At 46.9% G+C, this 21,926-nt stretch overlaps 1 protein-coding gene across 1 annotated transcript in view; it reads right to left on the reverse strand.

Moving 5' to 3' along the window:
* Positions 1–20,506, reverse strand: part of LOC134088068 (neurofascin-like) — a 33,674-nt gene extending 13,168 nt beyond the window's left edge. Inside the window, exons 1-15 of the mRNA XM_062541984.1 lie at positions 20,296–20,506; positions 11,858–12,002; positions 11,616–11,721; positions 10,971–11,161; positions 10,528–10,650; positions 9,542–9,712; positions 8,076–8,187; positions 6,694–6,878; positions 6,325–6,456; positions 5,697–5,840; positions 4,019–4,130; positions 3,172–3,335; positions 851–998; positions 434–558; positions 241–342 (exon numbers count right to left, since the gene is read on the reverse strand). Coding sequence (XP_062397968.1) covers positions 241–342; positions 434–558; positions 851–998; positions 3,172–3,335; positions 4,019–4,130; positions 5,697–5,840; positions 6,325–6,456; positions 6,694–6,878; positions 8,076–8,187; positions 9,542–9,712; positions 10,528–10,650; positions 10,971–11,161; positions 11,616–11,721; positions 11,858–11,957 — 1,915 coding nt within the window. The 5' untranslated portion in view covers positions 11,958–12,002; positions 20,296–20,506. The remainder of the gene's footprint in view (positions 1–240; positions 343–433; positions 559–850; positions 999–3,171; positions 3,336–4,018; positions 4,131–5,696; positions 5,841–6,324; positions 6,457–6,693; positions 6,879–8,075; positions 8,188–9,541; positions 9,713–10,527; positions 10,651–10,970; positions 11,162–11,615; positions 11,722–11,857; positions 12,003–20,295) is intronic.
* Positions 20,507–21,926: the final 1,420 nt, after the last annotated feature.

The following is a 21,926-nucleotide window of genomic DNA, read 5'->3' on the forward strand; positions in this document are numbered from 1 at the left end:
ATCACTTTTCAGATATGTATAAAGTTGGAGAATTCGGTGAACATTTGGTCCTGTTTGATTAACACCTTGTCTGTTTGGCTTTGCATATGTGTGCAGTGGGAATGGAAATGTGTATTTTTAAGAAATGTTGTTGGACCTTGTTGACTTTCACCTTTGATGGACTGTGGTTGCTGCGGTTACCTTTGATGGGGCTGTGGTTGCTGTGGTTACCTTTGATGGGGCTGTGGTTGCTGTGGTTACCTTTGATGGGGCTGTGGTTGCTGTCTCCAGGCGTCCAAGCGAGGCGCACGCTGCGCTCTGAGGGGTCTGATAACACCAGGTCCGTCGGGGGCTCTGGACGATCTGGAGAGGAATCTCAGGTCATTATGTCTTTATAATGTGTGTGTGTGTGTGTGTGTGTGTGTGTGTGTGTGCGTGCGCAGCATCTTCTTACCCATCACTTTGAGTCGAGCGGACACTATGACCTCGTCCAGTTCCGTTTTGACCACACAGCTGTACACTCCTTCATCTCCTTTGTTGACATTGACGATAGTCAGAGCGTCCTCCTCCTTCAGCATTCTAGAGTTCAGAACAGAAGAACCCAAAGAGCAAAGAATCAGAACACACTGCAGCAGAGACCTGAGCATCAGCACACACTGCAGCAGAGCCCTGAGCATCAGAACACACTGCAGCAGAGCGGAATTTAAAAAGCCCCACATCATCACATGCCCTTCACCATGTGTCTCATTGAGCTCAATGCAATTCAAACCAGCTAATAGGCTAACTGAAATAAAACTATGGCAATACCATGTCAACACCATACAGTATATAACTACATCTATATACTATATACTGTAAGTGCAGCACCCACCTCCGTCCAATGAAGAGGGTCTTGTTGTTCTTCTCCCAGTTGACGGAGGGCAGCATGGTCTCGTCGTGCCGGATTGCACACTCAAACTTGGCGTCTCCCCCGCGCAGGATGATCACGTTGTGTGGCTTGCGGATGACTTGTGTGGGCTCTGAAATGGATCCATCTCGGCCATTACTCACTCATTATTATGGGTCCTAATTATGGCTCTCCAGCGCTAGCTAGCTACTCACTCTGGCCCTCCAGCGCTCGCTAGCTATTCACTCTGGCCCTTCAGTGCTAGCTATTCACTATTGCCCTTCAGTGCTAGCTACTCACTCTGGCCCTTCAGTGCTAGCTATTCACTCTGGCCCTCCAGCGCTCGCTAGCTACTCACTCTGGCCCTTCAGTGTTAGCTACTCACTCTGGCCCTCCAGCGCTAGCTACTCACTCTGGCCCTCCAGTGCTAGCTAGCTACTCACTCTGGCCCTCCAGCGCTAACTACTCACTCTGCCCCTCCAGCGCTCGCTAGCTAGCTACTCACTCTGGCCCTCCAGCACTAGCGCTAGCTACTCACTCTGGCCCTCCAGCGCTAGCTACTCACTCTGGCCCTCCAGCACTAGCTATTCCACTGTCGTTTTTGTAAACCAGCTGGGTTAAGCTAACAACTTAATTTCTGAAGACCTGTACCTTCTCCATTATCCATTAGCCCACACTTAACACCTGTACCTTCTCCATTAGCCCACACTTAACACCTGTACCTTCTCCATTAGCCCACACTTAACACCTGTCCCTTCTCCATTATCCATTAGCCCACACTTAACACCTGACCATTATCCATTAGCCCACACTTAACACCTGTCCATTATCCATTAGCCCACACTTAACACCTGTCCCTTCTCCATTAGTCCACACTTAACACCTGTCCATTATCCATTAGCCCACACTTAACACCTGTCCCTTCTCCATTAGTCCACACTTAACACCTGTCCATTATCCATTAGCCCACACTTAACACCTGTCCCTTCTCCATTAGCCCACACTTAAAGGAGTCATAGAACGCATTTTTTGACCATTACAAATTGATCTTTGAGCCTAAATAATGTCATATGTAAATTTGTGGGGCTGAAAACGCCCCAGGAGCACTGCTAGATCGCCTAATACAAGGTCATAAATAAGCCTTGCAATGAAACAGTTTGTTTTTCCCGCCCACTCAGCAAGTTCATGAATATTCAAATGAGATGCGCGCTGATTGGTCTATTGGCCGATATGTCCTGAAAGTTGATTGGCTCAATCCACCGGTCTGAAGCTAGAGCAAAGTGAAACTACGTTTACTGCTGGTAAATAAAGCCAAAGTCTTTGATAAAGCTATCAACAATGGATTTAAATAAGGAATACAGCCGTACATGTATAAACCGAGTCAGAAGAAGGTTCTGACGAAGATGAAGTGCAGCAGATTCCCCAACAGAATGAATGTGTTAGATTGGTAAGTTTTATCAGTACATTTCTTAGTATTAACTCTCCAAAGTTAGCTGTAATAACGCTAGCATTACAACGTCTCTGCCATAGACCACATATCTAGATACTAGCATCGTAAGAGCAGTTTAACAAGAATTATTAATCGAAGGTATGCAAATGAGAGGGGGTGTATCTAAAGGGGGATGGGCGCCTATTACGTGTTATCTGAGCTCTGTTCAGATTGGAGCATTTCAACACGGCTGTTTCTATTTCCCAATTTGCATACGAAAGCAGGCGGGGGACGCGGTAAAGTCTTTGGTGTTGTCCTTTGGACACTGCTCGCAACCTAAATTCAACAGGAACAAGGTGAATGTGGTTTTGAATTCTAGGACTCCTTTAACACCTGTCCAATATCCATTAGGCCACACTTAACACCTGTCCATTATCCATTAGCCCACACATAATACCTGACCATTATCCATTAGCCCACACTTAACACCTGTCCATTATCCATTAGCCCACACTTAACACCTGTCCCTTCTCCATTAGTCCACACTTAACACCTGTCCATTATCCATTAGCCCACACTTAACACCTGTCCCTTCTCCATTAGTCCACACTTAACACCTGTCCATTATCCATTAGGCCACACTTAACACCTGTCCATTATCCATTAGCCCACACCTAACACCTGTCCATTATCCTTTAGCCCACACCTAACACCTGACCATTATCCATTAGCCCACACTTAACACCTGTCCATTATCCATTAGCCCACACCTAACACCTGACCATTATCCATTAGCCCACACTTAACACATGTCCCTTCTCCATTAGCCCACACTTAACACCTGTCCACTTAACACCTGTGGTTGAGCTTCGCTGACCTTTGACCTCCAGCTGGATCTGGTTCTCATCTCGGCCAATGGCGTTGCTGACGGTGCACATGTAGATGCCCTGGTCGTCCATCCTCGTCTTACGGATCTCTAGCGTCCCGTTCCTGTACACCTTGTAGCGACCACCTTCTAAGGAGCCAACCGTGCCCTTTGACCTTACAGCAACAACAGGAACAGGTAAAAACAGAGCGAGAGGAGGAACATGCAGAGGGCGCACTCCAAGAACCATAGAAAGGAGGGGCATGATATAGAGGAGGAGGAGCATGATGTAGAGGAGGAGGGGCATGATATAGAGGAGGAGGGGCATGATAGGAGGAGGGGCATGATATAGAGGAGGAGGGGCATGATATAGAGGAGGAGGAGGGGCATGATATAGATGAGGAGAGGCATGATATAGAGGAGGAGGGGCATGATATAGAGGAGGAGGGGCATGATATAGAGGAGGAGGGGCATGATAGGAGGAGGGGCATGATATAGAGGAGGAAGGGCATGATATAGAGGAGGAGGGGCATGATATAGAGGAGGAGGGGCATGATATAGAGGAGGAGGGGCATGATAGGAGGAGGGGCATGATATAGAGGAGGAAGGGCATGATATAGAGGAGGAGGGGCATGATATAGAGGAGGAGGGGCATGATATAGAGGAGGAGGGGCATGATAGGAGGAGGGGCATGATATAGAGGAGGAAGGGCATGATATAGAGGAGGAGGGGCATGATATAGAGGAGGAGGGGCATGATATAGAGGAGGAAGGGCATGATATAGTGGAGGAGGGGCATGATATAGTGGAGGAGGGGCATGATAGGAGGAGGGGCATGATAGAGCCAAAGGCATGTTTACCAGCGCAGCTCAGGTGCTGGCGCCCCAAAGTAAGGGCAGTCCAGCAGCGTCTTCCTGCCCTCGATGACCTTCATCGCCTGATCTCGTGGACACAGAATACGAGCCCGCTGGTCTGGAGAGGACACAGACACTTCAGCATAAGGATAGGTATAGCACTAGGTATCAGCATAAGGATATCAGTAGCATAAGCATGACAAGTCATAAGTATCAGCATCTGGAGAGGACAAGACACTTCAGCATAAAGATAGGTATACTCAGTCGGAAGTATCAGCATGTGCTTGGAGTCACTGGAAAACAAGGATCTTACCTTTTATTTCAATAGAAATTAGTTTGAGTGCGCACATCTGTACATATTTGTGTGTGTGCTTGTGTGTGCATGCACGTGTGTGTGTGTGTGTTTCAGGCATGAATGAATCTCTCCTTCAGTGTTGCTAGATGAGTGGCTTTATGAAACTTGTGTTGGTATTCAGGGCGTCCTGTTTGGCTCCTGCAGCCCACGCTGACCACTCTGATTGTGTTCATGCAAATGGCCGCCGGGCTGTTGAGACTCACCACCAGGTCACCATGGCAATGAACCACTGAGCCAGTCGCCCTCTGAAGTTGTACTGCTTGACTCGTTTGCACTGTCCCTAGCCTGACTACCTTGCCTTAGCCGGGCCAATACTAGAGATGTGAGAATGGGTCTGGGGATTGGTACGGGGACCTGTCACTCACCTCCCATGTCCAAGGGGGCATAACCAGCGGTGAATTAAACTTTAAACACATTAAACTCTTACCAACGTTTTTCAGAAGTGCATCAAACACATCTCTCTTGTAAATACAGGTTTTACTCAATTCCAAAGAAAATACACATTCATGTCATCTAACGCTGACGCCATCAGCCAGTGGTTGTGTTGAGCAGTGCAGCTAACTGTACTCCTGTACTCCTCTTTTAGCCATCAAGTTATGCCCACCCCATGCCACATAAGCAGTTGCGATTGGTTGAATTTCTCCAATAAAAAGGACTCAAAACTGCCATCTTTGACCATATGAGGAGTTTCCTTTTTGTAGGTAAACTTCAGAGATTTATGTTAAGGTCTCCAAACAGTCCTGCAGAGCAAATGAACGATTCTGAACAGGTTTGGTTTGGGTACACCAGGCGGCCACTCTTACCCATGACACTAAAGATTCTAAACAGGTCCACCCAGGCCAATCTTACCCATGACACTAAAGATTCTAAACAGATTGGTGTAGGTCCACCCAGGCCAATCTTACCCATGACGCTAAAGATTCTAAACAGATTGGTGTAGGTCCACCCAGGCCAATCTTACCCATGACACTAAAGATTCTAAACAGATTGGTGTAAATCCACCCAGGCCAATCTTACCCATGACACTAAAGATTCTAAACAGATTCGTGTAGGTCCACCCAGGCCAATCTTACCCATGACACTAAAGATTCTAAACAGATTGGTGTAGGTCCACCCAGGCCAATCTTACCCATGACACTAAAGATTCTAAACAGGTTGGTGTAGGTCCACCCAGGCCAATCTTACCCATGACACTAACAGGTTGGTGTAGGTGCACCCAGGCCAATCTTACCCAGGCTAGTCCCAAGCCAATCTTACCCATGACCCTAACAGGTTGGTGTAGGTGCACCCAGGCCAATCTTACCCAGGCTAGTCCCAGGCCAATCTTACCCATGACGCTGACGAAGGCGTTGGCCAGCAGGTAGCCGTAGGGGTTGGACATGTTGCACTGATACACAGCGGTGGTCTCCTCAGTCACACCGCGGAAGTTCAGTGTCTCTCCAGACACTTGTCTGCTTGGGATCCTATCGACCTCTATAGCGGAACAGAAGGGACAGTTAGTCATAAACCCACACCCAGTGTGTAGGGTAGGGTCTACAATAAGCCAAAAACTACTGTGAGGCTCATATTCACAACCTCACAATAACTAGAGGTACATCATGTGACTGTGGGTGTATATATTCACAATAACTAGAGGTACATCATGTGACTGTGGGTGTATATATTCACAATAACTAGAGGTACATCATGTGACTGTGGGTGTATATATTCACAATAACTAGAGGTACATCATGTGACTGTGGGTGTATATATTCACAATAACTAGAGGTACATCATGTGACTGTGGGTGTATATATTCTTACATGGCTAGCAAGAGATCTTAATGCTGATTCTGATCAAATGCAAACCATCATGCGTATACTTACGTGAACAGAATGAATGCTTTGACTGTGGTAGTATGGGTGCAAGCAATGCCTCACCCAATGAATGTTGTCCAGCTGCTTTCACAGCAGTTTACCTTCAATTGGCACTCCGTTCACCAGCCACTGCACCGTGGGCCGCGGCACTCCATCCGCCTGGCACGCCATCTTGCCGTTGACGTCTCGGGACAGAATTAGGTTCTTCGGCTTCTCCAACCAGTAAGGAGCCGCTGCAGTTTATAAATAAAAGGTGAGAAAATAATGTGAGAAGTTACTGGACTACATCAGTAAAATAATGTGTGAAGTTAGTGGACTACGTCAGCTAAACAATGTGAAGATAGTGGACTACGTCAGCTAAATAATGTGAAGTTAGTGGACTACGTCAGCTAAATAATGTGAAGATAGTGGACTACGTCAGCAAAATAATGTGAGAAGTTCCAGCAGAAGCTCCTCCCCCTGCATCTGACCTTTGACACTGACGGAGATGGTGCGCTCCACGTAGCCCATCTTGTTGGAGGCTGTGCAGGTGTACTCTCCCCCGTCGTCCAGGGACACGGACAGGATGCGAAGCCTCTTGTTGAAGCTCTCCAGTCTTTTGCCCTCCAGGGACATCTGGTCCCAGTCTTTGGTCCACTTAATCACAGGGGGAGGACTGCAAGAGTTGGGCTCGTTAAACACCACTTAATCACAGGGGGAGGACTGCAAGAGTTGGGCTCGTTAAACACCACTTAATCACAGGGGGAGGACTGCATCACAGGGGGAGGACTTCGAGAGTTGGGCTCATTATATCCCCATTGATATACTTATTAATACCAACCATCATGACTTATAGTAATACTAACACACTTTATTTCTCTTCCCTTTCCCCTATACCTCACTTGTGAGGTGAACCATTACAAGTCATCAGCCATATTTGTGCCTGGCCCTCATCACACCTGAAGTCCCATCCCCCTGAGTGCCATTGCCATCATCATCCCTATGACTGCCCTACCATTACCTGCTGTGGTTCCCTGCCAGGATCCCCGGCCCATGCATCCCAGCGACCCATTACCCTCCAAAATTACTTATGGATTACTGATGGACTATTTATTCCCTATACTGGACTGTTTGAACCTTCTGATACTACAAATGACTTTACTCTACCGTAACTGACCCTAGGCAGATGGGTTGGGCCCTTGAGTCGTGGATCTGTCTGAGGTTTCTTCCTATATGTATCTCCAATTCTAGGGAGTTTTTCCTTGCCCCTGTTGCTCATGGGCTCTCTTTGAAGGTTTAACACTCTGTAAAGCGCCATGAGACATGTGCAATGTTGTGGCGCTCTATAAATAAAATTGAATTGAATTGAATTGAATTAAACACCACTTAATGACACACCACGTGATCACAGGGGGAGGACTGCAAGAGTTGAGCTCATTAAACACCACTTAATCACAAGGGGAGTTGGGGGGTCGAGTTGGGCTCATTAAACACCACTTAATGACAGGGGGAAGAGTTGGGCTCAGGGGGAGGAGTTCTGCTCAGGGGGGCATGTCGATAAAATATGCAATAAGAATTTTACTGACTAGCGACCATACGGTTTTCTTTTATTCATGAATGAATAGGAAAAAGGTTTTCGCACACTTTTCGACAGGTACGTTAATTGACTTCTAATTGGTGGCTTACACTTTAATTTAATAATTCAATTTCATTTCAATTGGTGACATACGCTATGATTTAATAATGTAATGTAATTTAATTTTAATTGGTGACTTACACTACAATTTAATCATTTAATTTTACTTTAATTGGTGATATACACTAAAATGCAATGATTTAATTTCATTTCATTTCATTTTAATTGGTGACTTACACTCCCGTGGCAAAGCACTCCAGCACCAGTTCTTCCCCTACGAGTGCGACTCTAGACGTGGCCTTCTTCGGGGGATACATGAAGGCAGGAGCTCTTTCAGATGGCCTGCGCACTACAGGGAAATCAGGGTACACAGGATTAGAGCCCCAAAACAGCAGCCCGCTGTTACACGCTGTCTCCAGTCAATTCCCCTCAGAGCGGAACATTACAAGAACTAGCCTTAGTGATAAACAGGTTAGGGAAAGAACTAGCCTTAGTGATAAACAGGTGAGGGAAAGAACTAGCCGTAGTAATAAACAGGTTAGGGAAAGCAAGTAGAAGATCAGGTGTGTCACATGAAAGTGAAATGCTGTTAAACCAAGAGAAGGAAAGGAAGTTGGTGAGGAAATACTGTGGGCCACACTCACCACTCAGTCAGTATGGTTTAAGAGGAACCTTAGTGGGGCATTTTTAGGAGTACATGTTCTGTAACAAAACAACAAGTTGCCAATCAAAACAGTAACATCAATTAGTTAAACCAAACAGAGCGATGTCAACTTCGTTTAATAGGTAGTTTGATAACTAGTGCTGTTAATGACATATTTGCATGAAAATATATTAGTCAACTTTAGTATTACAAGGTAGTGAGTGAGCAAAAGTAACCAAAATGAAATATACTCCAGTGTCAATACTGACCAAGTATAACACCTGCCAACTAAATCAGTGACTAACCTATTTGTTATAGACACCTTTCAGTCAAGTACACTCAAAACAAAAGTTTTAATGGTAAGCAAAGCTAAATAGCTCCTCTCCAGTAAGAGTGGATATGGCTGATATAAGGTGTTCTCTAAATCCCTCCTCTCCAATAAGAGTGGACATGGCTGATATCAAGGTGTAGCTCCTCTCCAATAAGAGTGGACATGGCTGATATAAGGTGTTCTCTAAATAGCTCCTCTCCAATAAGAGTGGACATGGCTAATATAAGGTGTTCTCTAAATAGCTCCTCTCCAATGAGAGTGGACATGGCTGATATAAGGTGTTCTCTAAATAGCTCCTCTCCAGTAAGAGTGGACATGGCTAATATAAGGTGTTCTCTAAATCCCTCCTCTCCAATAAGAGTGGACATGGCTAATATAAGGTGTTCTCTAAATCCCTCCTCTCCAATAAGAGTGGACATGGCTGATAAGGTGTTCTCTAAATCCCTCCTCTCCAATAAGAGTGGACATGGCTGATATCAGGGAACATGAGCAGAGACAGCAACACATCTGCATTACAGTAGCTGGTGAAGAAGGCAAGATGGCGCCGTTCGTGCGTCCTCGCGGGCTCAAGCAGAGCTCACCTGTGAGCACCTGGAGGATGACGGCGCTCTTCTGGTGGATGGTGTAGGTGTGCGGGAAGCGCGCACACACACACACACACACACACACACACACACACACACACACACACACACACACACACACACACACACACACACACACACTCACCTGTGAGCACCTGGAGGATGACGGCGCTCTTCTGGTGGATGGTGTAGGTGTGCGGGAAGCGTGCCGTGCAGCAGTAGTCTGTGGACGCGTCCTCGGGGAGCACGTACGCAAAGTACAGGTCGCCGTTCTCAGCCTTGGACACCCGGCGACTCTGGCGGATCGGCACCATAGCTGGGGTGGGACACACGGGAAGAAGAGGAGAAGCGTCTTAACATGTGTGTGTTCCCGGGTGTGTGTGTGTGTGTGTGGTGTGTGTGTGTGTGTGTGTGTGTGTGTGTGTGTGTGTGTGTGTTCTCACAGCTTGGACACCCTGCGACTCTGGCGGATCGGCACCATAGCTGGTGTGGGACACACGGGAAGAAGAGGAGAAGTGTCTTCACATGTGTGTGTTCTCGGGTGTGTGTGTGTGTGTGTGGGGTGTGTGTGTGTGTGTGTGTGTGTGTTCTCAGCCTTGGACACCCTGCGACTCTGGCGGATCGGCACCATAGCTGGGGTGGGACACACGGGAAGAAGAGGAGAAGTGTCTTAACATGTGTGTGTTCCCGGGTGTGTGTGTGTGTGTGTGTTCTCACAGCTGTTGACCCAGTAGGTGGCGGGCTCTGTGTGTGTGTGTGTGTGTGTGTGTGGGGTGTGTGTGTGGTGTGTGGTGTGTGTGTGTGTGTGTGTGGTGTGTGTGTGTGTGTGTGTGTGTGTGTGTGTGTGTGTGGTGTGTGTGTGTGTGTGTGTGTGTGTGTGGGGTGTGTGTGGGGTGTGTGGTGTGTGTGTGTGTGTGGTGTGTGTGTGTGTGTGTGTGTGTGTGTGTGTGTGTGTGGTGTGTGTGGTGTGTGTGTGTGTGTGTGTTCTCACAGCTGTTGACCCAGTAGGTGGCGGGCTCGGGTGTGTGTGTGTGTGTGTGTGGTGTGTGTGTGTGTGTGTGTGTGTGTGTGTGTGGTGTGTGGTGTGTGGTGTGTGTGTGTGTGTGTGTGTGTGTGTGTGTGTGCTCTCACAGCTGTTGACCCAGTAGGTAGCAGGCTCGGGGGGTCCTGGGGGGGGGTTGCAGGGCAGCACCAGTGACTCGCCCACGAACACCGTCATGGGCTCCAGGTGCTCCTTGGGCCACGAGCGCGCCTCTGCCGTGGACACACAGAGAGCAGCGGTCACTCACAGCGCAGGGAGGTTATGATGCTGATCCTGCATCACTCATAGCATGGGGGCAATGTGTGTCTGTGCACGTACATTAACACTGAAACAACTCCCCTGGGGACATCAGGGACACAGAAAATTGCCTTCGTTACGGTAACTAGTTTCTACAGCAGGCCGCACTGAAGAGGTTCATTAGTAACTAGAGTTTCTCCAGCAGGCCCCTCTGAAGAGGTTCATTATTAACTAGAGTTTCTACAGCAGGCCTCTGAAGAGGGTGCTGTGCAGAAGCCGTGCTACTGGTGCTTACTGGAGACCCTCAGGTTGATCTTGTTGGAGATGGCGGAGCCGAACTCGTTAGTGGCGGTGCACTGGTACTCCCCCTCGTAGTCGCCGGGCCGACCGTAGAAGAAGATCTCCAACGTGCCTGACCACCTCCGCATGGACACTTGCGAGTCTCTCGCCACGTTCAGGTACTTCCCATTGCGTGTCCAGGTGAACCTGTAGGGGGCAGTACAGACACACATGATCTTGCACCACTACATCAACTGGGGAGCCCTCCATCTTGCACCACTACATCAACTGGGGAGCCCTCCATCTTGCACCACTACATCAACTGGGGAGCCCTCCATCTTGCACCACTACATCAACTGGGGAGCCCACCATCTTGCACCACTACATCAACTGGGGATCCCTCCATATTGCACCACTGCATCAACTGGGGAGCCCTCCACCTTGTTTGTCATGTTCACAGTGGTTAAGTTTTTTGCATAGATACATACATACATACAGTACACACATACACATATACGTACATACATACACACATACATACATACTGTACATACATACATACATACATACGTACATACACACATACATACATACTGTACATACATACATACATACATACATACATACAAGAGAGAATGCAACAGTGAGAGGGAGGGCTTACACAGGCTGAGGGTTTCCTGTTGCTTCACACTCAATGATGATGGGATCACTGGGCTCCACAATGTGATCCTTCACCGACTGCTTGATGATGGTGGGGGGCTGCTTGACTGGGGAAATGGTCATGACATAGTTGTTTAGGTTAATAGGAAGCAATGTAGAGAAAATGATAGCTTGGAGGCCCTGGCTGGATTTTCCATTCTCACTGGTTGTTGAAGCAATAGTTACTATGGCAACGTAACTCACCATCCTGTGGTATCTCCATGGCCAGCAGACAGGGCCTGGTGAGCAGCAAGATGGCGAACCTGATGACCAGCGCCACCAGCTCCCGGTCCTGACTCCCCATCTCCGCGCAGATCGCCTTCCAGCTCTCCTGAACTGATCAACAGCTCTACCGGCAAACGCAGCGCAGAAACACAGACATCAGGGTTCTGCTGTCAGATGCTGCTCTCATTTCACATCATCAAAAGAGTCGAGCACCGTCCTCACATCATCAAAAGAGTCGAGCACCGTCCTCACGTCATCAAAAGAGTCGAGCACCGTCCTCACGTCATCAGAAGAGTCGAGCACCGTCCTCACGTCATCAAAAGAGTCAAGCACCGTCCTCACGTCATCAAAAGAGTCGAGCACCGTCCTCACGTCATCAAAAGAGTCGAGCACCGTCCTCACGTCATCAAAAGAGTCGAGCACCGTCCTCACGTCATCAAAAGAGTCAAGCACCGTCCTCAGACACAAACAGTGCTGAACCAGAGCAGGGACTCATGAGCCATGAGCCATGAACAAGCCAACGAGTACAAGTGCTTTGTGTAGCTAGCATCAGGCCTGTGCTACAATGGAACAGTACAAGTGCTTTGTGTAGTGTAGTGTAGCTAGCATCAGGCCTGTGCTATAATGGAGCGCAAGTGCTTTGAGTAGTGATTCCCAGCTAGCATCAGGCCTGTGCTACAATGGAGCACAAGTGCTTTGAGTAGTGTAGTGTAGCTAGCATCAGGCCTGTGCTATAATGGAGCAGTACAAGTGCTTTGTGTAGTGTAGTGTAGCTAGCATCAGGCCTGTGCTATAATGGAGCAGTACAAGTGCTTTGAGTAGTGTAGTCTAGCTAGCATCAGGCCTGTGCTATAATGGAGCAGTGCAAGTGCTTTGAGTAGTGTAGTGTAGCTAGCATCAGGCCTGTGCTATAATGGAGCAGTACAAGTGCTTTGTGTAGTGTAGTGTAGCTAGCATCAGGCCTGTGCTATAATGGAGCACAAGTGCTTTGAGTAGTGTAGTGTAGCTAGCATCAGGCCTGTGCTATAATGGAGCAGTACAAGTGCTTTGAGTAGTGTAGTGTAGCTAGCATCAGGCCTGTGCTATAATGGAGCACAAGTGCTTTGAGTAGTGTAGTGTAGCTAGCATCAGGCCTGTGCTATAATGGGGCAGTGCAAGTGCTTTGTGTAGTGTAGTGTAGCTAGCATCAGGCCTGTGCTATAATGGGGCAGTGCAAGTGCTTTGTGTAGTGTAGTGTAGCTAGCATCAGGCCTGTGCTATAATGGGGCAGTACAAGTGCTTTGTGTAGTGTACTGTAGCTAGCATCAGGCCTGTGCTGTAATGGAGCGCAAGTGCTTTGTGTAGTGTAGCTAGCATTAGGCCTGTGCTATAATGGGGCAGTGCAAGTGCTTTGGGTAGTGTAGTGTAGCTAGCATCAGGCCTGTGCTATAATGGGGCAGTGCAAGTGCTTTGTGTAGTGATTCCCAGCTAGCATCAGGCCTGTGCTATAATGGAGCGCAAGTGCTTTGTGTAGTGTAGCTAGCATCAGGCCTGTGCTATAATGGAGCGTAAGTGCTTTGAGTAGTGATTCCCAGCTAGCATCAGGCCTGTGCTATAATGGAGCAGTACAAGTGCTTTGAGTAGTGTAGTGTAGCTAGCATCAGGCCTGCGCTATAATGGAGCAGTACAAGTGCTTTGAGTAGTGTAGTGTAGCTAGCATCAGGCCTGTGCTATAATGGGGCAGTACAAGTGCTTTGTGTAGTGTAGTGTAGCTAGCATCAGACCTGTGCTATAATGGAGCGCAAGTGCTTTGTGTAGTGTAGTGTAGCTAGCATCAGGCCTGTGCTATAATGGGGCAGTACAAGTGCTTTGAGTAGTGTAGTGTAGCTAGCATCAGGCCTGCGCTACAATGGGGCACAAGTGCTTTGAATAGTGTAGTGTAGCTAGCATCAGGCCTATAATATAATGGGGCAGTGCAAGTGCTTTGAGTAGTGTAGTGTAGCTAGCATCAGGCCTGTAACATAATGGGGCAGGCTCTCTCCCTGCTCCTTTGTTAAGGCCATACTGTGCGGTGCGCCTACACAATGAGGCCAGTAGCCACCGGCTGGATGCTCACCTCCGGCTCCAGCTCACGCCTGCACCGTCCAAAGACACACTCAGCCAGCTGGACACGCTCCACTGGACCCAGCACTGAAGAGCTCCTGTGTGGGGCTCCTGTATTTTCACTGCGCATTCTGCTGTATTCAATCTGTAATCTGTATTTTTCTTTTTTAACCGAAAGCCCTTCTAGGGACAAGTGTTGTGAATTAGCTTCAGCTTAAAAACACTATGATGCATGCATCAGATGACTGTTCAAGCTTGTCTATGTTTTTTTTGTATCTGTCCCTACCTAAATAAACCTTAATAATAATAATAATAATAATAATAATAATCTACATAGCTAATCTCTCTAATTTACACCAATAGGTGGGCTACAGGGTTGTCATTTAATTAGTAGGCTATAATATTCTCCTTCCATAACTTAAATTTAGAATATCTAATTGAGCAAATACTAAATGTCATCCAATAACAAAAACAAATGTACCTCAATTACAACCCAACCATAATAAACCAACACATTGTTATTCAGCATAGAAGGAAAGAAGCATTAAACCACATGCTTCCACCATTGGCCTAAATTGAGGGTGAATTGAAAGAGAATGCTTTAATATGTTGAGCAAAAACATCAATGTAGATCATAAATCGCCCTTCTGTACTGTTTTCAAGAATTTTACAGCAGAATACTTTTAATGAAATGTGGAATGAGTGACTCAGTGCCTGTATTCACTGACGCATTCAGCATTGGGACATGGTCGACGTGACGATCACAAATATAAACTGGTATGAGATAAACAAAATCTAATTTTACAGACAACATCTGCTATGTCAATATTGTATGTAGAAGAAAAGCAGGGCTGGAAAAAAAGGTTTTAACGAACACGTATTTAAATGTCCTGCGTCCGTAAGTCCAATCTGGCACGCTTTGGACGCTCCGAGAGCGTGACGCTCTGAATAAACACGATTATTCAATCCACGCTCCAAATTTATGAACGAGTGTGCTGGGAGCGTACGGAGTGCCAGTTCACGAACGCACCCAAAGTCTCATTAAAACTACAGCCACTTGAAAATGCAGAAACGAACCACAGACATTAAGCTTGTTTACAGTACCTTGGGATGGCCCTGTGACATGCTTGATCTTTAATTGGTCATCAAGGAAATCCAATAAACCAGTTTTAATACTCCTGTATGCCAGTGGCTTTGGGAAGATTTGTCGTCCCCAATGAGAAATAAAAAATGCAGAAGTGCAGAGCAGATATTCCAGAGTAGGCTATAGGCTGTCCAGGACAGTAAAACATTAGTCTCCTTGAACACTAGAAACGTCCCGTCTGCGTCTGTCGACTGCCAGCCTTCCACTCAGCCCGTGAATAATTGTGAATAATGTGCGCCCCCAGACCCCCCCCCCCCCTCCTCCTCCCCCCAACACTACCACCACACCTTTGCCTGTCCTACAGTCCATCTTATGCTTTCCTCCATTTCACTCACTTTATGAATGTAAGCAAGCTACACCTTAATGGGATTTTATTCTTCTGGCAAAACACATTAAAATAAAGAAAACTTTTTTCTTTCTTTTACAGAAGGCTATTTTAATGTTGTCCAGCTGTGTTCATTCATTAAAACTGCGGCGGGCAGATATGCCCACCCATAGGCTACTTGGCCAAATATTCACATTCTTTTGGATTATGACATCAATGTGTGGGCTGCATTGTTTAGATTTGAAAGAATGAAGCACTCCAGCAATGAAAGAGGGGACTGTTGCTCTGCTTTATCACAGAGGCCATTAAACCCCATGACTAGACATTAAATCAACTGTTTGTGTGCATGAGCAGGGTGAGCCATCGCTACAGAATTCAGTCTGATAAAGATCTGGGCCGATCTGATCGCTCATGGCATTGTACAGATGATGGCAAAAGGAAAGTTCATTTTACTGGGATGTGTGCGTGTGTGTGTGTATGTGTCGCTATTCTGGAAGACACATACACACACACACACACACAGATACACACACTAGAATGTCAAAAAGGTGCTGTGCTCTGGCTCACATCTCTACACACCGACTCTTTTTCCAGATGGACTTGTTCTCAGGCCTCGAGAGGACTCAGGAGAGGATGTTGCCGTGGGAGACAATGGCCATCACAGCGCTAGCCGGACACTGCTGACCTGAGGGGGCAATAAGGAATGCACAGCTCATGGAGTCGCTCATGGAGTCATGGAGTCATGGGCTCGCTGAGATTCACATTCAGATTGGTTTATACAGCTGTGATTCACATTCAGATTGGCTAGTCCAGCTGTGATTCACATTCAGATTAATACAGCTGAGATTCACATTCAGATTGGTTTATACAGCTGTGATTCACATTCAGATTGGTTTATACAGCTGTGATTCACATTCAGATTGGCTAGTCCAGCTGTGATTCACATTCAGATTGGTTTATACAGCTGTGATTCACATTCAGATTGGTTTATACAGCTGTGATTCACATTCAGTTTGGTTTGTGTTCTTTTGAAGGTTGGAGAGCTCTGGGACTCAGGCTGTAGCAGATGGGAGGCGTTATGTTCCTATCACGCTGGAGCTGCTGACAGAACGGCTGATTCACCACCGTGTTCAGCCTGACATCACGTCACCGCGCTCATGACAAAGATCGCTAGACGAGCACGGACATATGCACAGACTCTCACTGGCTCCCATGCCCTGCTCTTACTGTCAATGACATCAGGCCATGGGGTGAAACGGTACCATGGTTTACAATGCACCACACACAGCAAGAGTAAAGAATGAGAGTAGTCCCTCCTCTCTGGACACACACACACACGCACACACACACGCACACACACACACGCACACGCACGCACACGCACGCACACACACGCACACACACGCACACACACACACACACACACACACACACACACACACACACACACATCTCTCTGCTCCCCCAAAGATAGCAACAATGGTGTCTCTATTTGGCTAAGTGTCCCTTGGCGTGTGTGTCCACGGCTGGGGTCAAGAGCGGATGGGGATGTGAGCCTGTCTTGGCCCCGCTGAGAGGGGGGCTGCAGACGTATCATTCAGCCCCCACAGCACCAGAGACCCAGCAGCTGCCTCCCCATGATGAGCCCAGAGACTAGAGTCTAGCTACCGTGATGACCCCCAGAGAGACTAGAGTCTACCATGATGACCCCCAGAGACTAGAGTCTACCATGATGAGCCCAGAGAGACTAGAGTCTACCGTGATGACCCCAGAGACTAGAGTCTAGCTTCCATGATGACCCCCAGAGACTAAAGTCTAGCTACCATGATGACCCCAGAGACTAGAGTCTAGCTACCATGATGACCCCCAGAGACTAGAGTCTAGCTACCATGATGACCCCAGAGACTAGAGTCTAGCTACCATGATGACCCCCAGAGACTAGAGTCTACCATGATGACCCCAGAGACTAGAGTCTAGCTACCATGATGACCCCAGAGACTAGAGTCTAGCTACCATGATGACCCCCAGAGACTAGAGTCTAGCTACCATGATGACCCCCAGAGACTAGAGTCTAGCTACCATGATGAGCCCAGAGACTAGAGTCTAGCTACCATGATGACCCCAGAGACTAGCTACCATGATGAGCCCAGAGACTAGAGTCTAGCTACAAAGAAGAATCATGAAGTGAAATTGCGCGTAGTTCTGAACTCCTAAATAGGCGTGTCAAGAGCCATATAGATATATACCCTAATCCTAACCCTATGTATCTATATGGCTCTGAACGTGTCCATTACGTTAAACAACTTTTCTCTGAATAAGCAATCAGATTAGATCAATATAATGTGTACTATTGTATTGTCATTGTGTGTGATGCCAATGAAACATTCTTTCAGACACCGAATGAATTATTCATCTTTGGAGTTAGGACCTACATAGTATCTAAGCAGCTTAGGCTAAGCTACTTCCTGACTCCTAACGGATACAGGAAATGACCCTCTTATGAGCCGTGTCACTTCCTCAGATACAAGAAATGACCCTCTTATGAGCCCTGTCACTTCCTCAGATACAGGAAATTACCCTCTTATGAACCGTGTCACTTCCTCAGATACAGGAAATTACCCTCGTATGAACCGTGTCACTTCCTCAGATACAGGAAATTACCCTCGTATGAACCGTGTCACTTTATCAACCCTCTCTGCTGACCCCTAGAGACGCAGCAGCTACCTCCCCATGTCCAGTGGAGAGACTGATGCCATGCTGAGTCCAGTCCAGTCCAGTCCAGACGCCCCTCTCCAGAACAGGTGGCCCGGTCCACCACAGGTGTACATTACGCACAGCTCACAGGTGCGGTCCAGCACAGCTCACAGGTGCGGTCCAGCACAGGTGTACAATACGCACAGGTGTACTGCTGCACACTGGTCCGTCCAGCACAGGTGTACATTACGCACAGCTCACAGGTGCGGTCCAGCACAGGTGTACAATACGCACAGGTGTACTGCTGCACACTGGTCCGTCCAGCACAGGTGTACATTACGCACAGCTCACAGGTGCGGTCCAGCACAGGTGTACAATACGCACAGGTGTACTGCTGCACACTGGTCCGTCCAGCACAGGTGTACATTACGCACAGCTCACAGGTGCGGTCCAGCACAGGTGTACAATACGCACAGGTGTACTGCTGCACACTGGTCCGTCCAGCACAGGTGTACATTACGCACAGCTCACAGGTGCGGTCCAGCACAGGTGCACTGCTGCTCACTTACTTTCATTACGCAACACCAGCGACACTCTCAACAGGCATGGCATGCATTCTGTGTGTGTGTGATGCGCTATCTGAGGTTGCTTTTAAGGAAGGATGTTGATATCGCTCATGCTGTAGGAATGGGTGTTTGTTCTATTATTTATTCTAATAAATATATATATATTCTATTTATATTTTAATATTCTCTTTATTCTTATTTACCCCTCATAACCGTTTACACTTTTATATTGGGCCTATTCCACAGATTTAAATGTGTATTAATTAATACAAGATGCAGAACTCCATTCCCCCAAAAGGAATCCTCATTGTTACCTACTTTCACACACAGACCCACAGCTCTCTCTTGAGAAGTGCTGAGTCATGCCACACACAGACCCACAGCTCTCTAGAGAAGTGCTGAGTCATGCCACACACAGACCCACAGCTCTCTCTAGAGAAGTGCTGAGTCATGCTGAGTCATGTCACACACAGACCCACAGCTCGCTCTAGAGAAGTGCTGAGTCATGCTGAGTCATGCCACACACAGACCCACAGCTCTCTCTAGAGAAGTGCTGAGTCATGCCACACATAGACCCACAGCTCTCTCTAGAGAAGTGCTGAGTCATGCCACACACAGACCCACAGCTCTCTCTAGAGAAGTGCTGAGTCATGCTACACACAGACCCACAGCTCTCTCTAGAGAAGTGCTGAGTCATGCTGAGTCATGCCACACACAGACCCACAGCTCTCTCTAGAGAAGTGCTGAGTCATGCCACACATAGACCCACAGCTCTCTCTAGAGAAGTGCTGAGTCATGCTGAGTCATGCCACACACAGACCCACAGCTCTCTCTAGAGAAGTGCTGAGTCATGCCACACATAGACCCACAGCTCTCTCTAGAGAAGTGCTGAGTCATGCTACACACAGACCCACAGCTCTCTCTAGAGAAGTGCTGAGTCATGCCACACACAGACCCACAGCTCTCTCTAGAGAAGTGCTGAGTCATGCCACACACAGACCCACAGCTCTCTCTAGAGAAGCGCTGAGTCTCCTCCTGCCACAACTCAACATGACATCACTGCTAAACTGACAGAGCTCTCATGAAATAAACAATGGACATCCACACACACACACACACACACACACACACACACACACACACACACACACACACACACACACACACAGCACAGCACAGCCTCAAAAAATCAGCAAATACAGACCTACAGTACTGTACAGTAACACACAGATAACTAGCTGCCAGACAATACGTTACGTTTATCAATCATGACCTGTGGCCAGTCTTTCAGAGACAAAGAGAAATGGAAATATCCTCATCAAGTTTAGCTACTTACTATTTCCAATGTAGATTTTCATCCCAACATTTATTGCAATACCGTAATTTTCTGACTATTAGCCGCAGCTTATACATTGATTTTGCAAAATTTCTTCAGCTATGGGGTCAATTATGGGGACAGTTGATATGGCATTAATATGGTTTTGTTTCTTTTATATATGATGCTTATACACAATATGGCTAATACACAGGAACTGACTGTATTGCAACATTGCAATTAAGAAAAACACTGTGCTATGCAATGACACAACACCATAAAATGCTTTACCTGAAGTTGTTGTCTTGTGATTTCCATTCATATGAAGGTGGACTATTTTGTGATGGTTTCCTTCTCAGTGTTAGTTCAATGAATCTGCTGTTCAGTCACTCATTCTCCTCACATAATCCATGAAGTCAACAGGAACCCCCCGAGCATAACAGATTGTTGGTCGTCATTGGCTAGATCCTATGATGTGTGTTTGAGAGCATTAACGGTTTGAGCTCTGAGCAAGACCTGTGTGCTGCTCCTGTGAGCTGCTCATCTGTATGGTCACGGGTCACATGACTGAGGAGGGCCTTGATAATATAATATGGCCTTTGTTCAACACACAATTCACAAATGATGTCATCACCTAAGCTGCATTGGTCAAGAACGTCCCTCATCTGTCTATCCTCAAATACCGTTCTAATGCTCTAGTGTCCTGTCCAAAACAGACGTCAAGTCAAGTCAAGTCAAGTTTACTTTATTTATCCTTTAAGAAAGGAAATTTGGTGTGCAGCAGGCATTCAAAGAACATTAAGGGCTTAAAGGACAAGACATAGACATGGACCAAACAACACATTAATGACAATATTTGCACGCAATACGTGTTGGAGTGACTGAGGTGTTGGATTGCACCTCCATGTTGTTGAGAGTGCTTGTAGTGCGGGCAGGAGGAGTGGAGCGGAGCGGCGCCATGCTGCGGTGTTGCCGTAGCGACTGGCACGGTCCCGCTCAGCGCCCCAACAGAGCGCTCTGTCCCGCACAAGTCCTCCTTTCTTAGCGCGGCCGCTCGGAATGGACGAGGGGGGGGGGGGGGGGGCGTCCAGAAACCTTCAGCCACTCTGCCATGTGTTCATTATTGGGTCATTCCGTGTCAAATCAGACAAAATCCAGGAAAATGGTTGCAGCACCGACTCGGATTTTCTTCAAAGTTTGTCTACACAATGTTTAGGTTCCATTACTAAAATCTGTCAAATATTTTTGCTCAATTCTATTGTTTTCATTGTCTTTTTGCCCTTGCCTTTTTACACTCTCTAAATGACCTTATCTTGGAGGCCATGTTAAGGTACTCATATCTTAAAAAGTATAATTCCTAGCCTGACTAAACTTTATAGAATGGAAGACAAGCATGTTCTCAGTAAGATTCAATGATTAAATGTTTGTACCACAGTCTCATTGGTTGTACAGAAGTCCCTAGTTTCTGAAAAAAACATGCAAAAAAAAGTGATATTGAGGGTCTCAACACTTTTTTATTGGGACACACCTGCCATCAATGATTGATACCTTGATATTGAAAAGGATAGCAAAAAAGCCACCAACTAATGATAGGCCTATTTTAGATTAATGGTTAAAACACAATTTCAAGTATATAATTCGGTGTATTTGGCATCCTTTTCAATTTCAAGGTATTAGGAATTTCTGCTTCTTTTTGAATACGGGAAGTACAATACAGCCTTTCCATTCCATTCAAATAGCTACCAGAGTTAATGCCTTGTAAAAGTAGCAAAATGCTACTGTTTCGCCAGAGGGCGGTGCCAAACTTCACTTTTTTTTTGTAAATGTTTATTCTGGTGTTACCAAAACACCTCTAACTACATGCATTTATTCTGTGAACGGGGCTTCGATGCAATATTAGAACTTTACACACTACATGTCCA

This window comes from Sardina pilchardus, chromosome 7, assembly GCF_963854185.1.
Source record: "Sardina pilchardus chromosome 7, fSarPil1.1, whole genome shotgun sequence".
NCBI classification, from domain to species: domain Eukaryota; kingdom Metazoa; phylum Chordata; class Actinopteri; order Clupeiformes; family Clupeidae; genus Sardina; species Sardina pilchardus.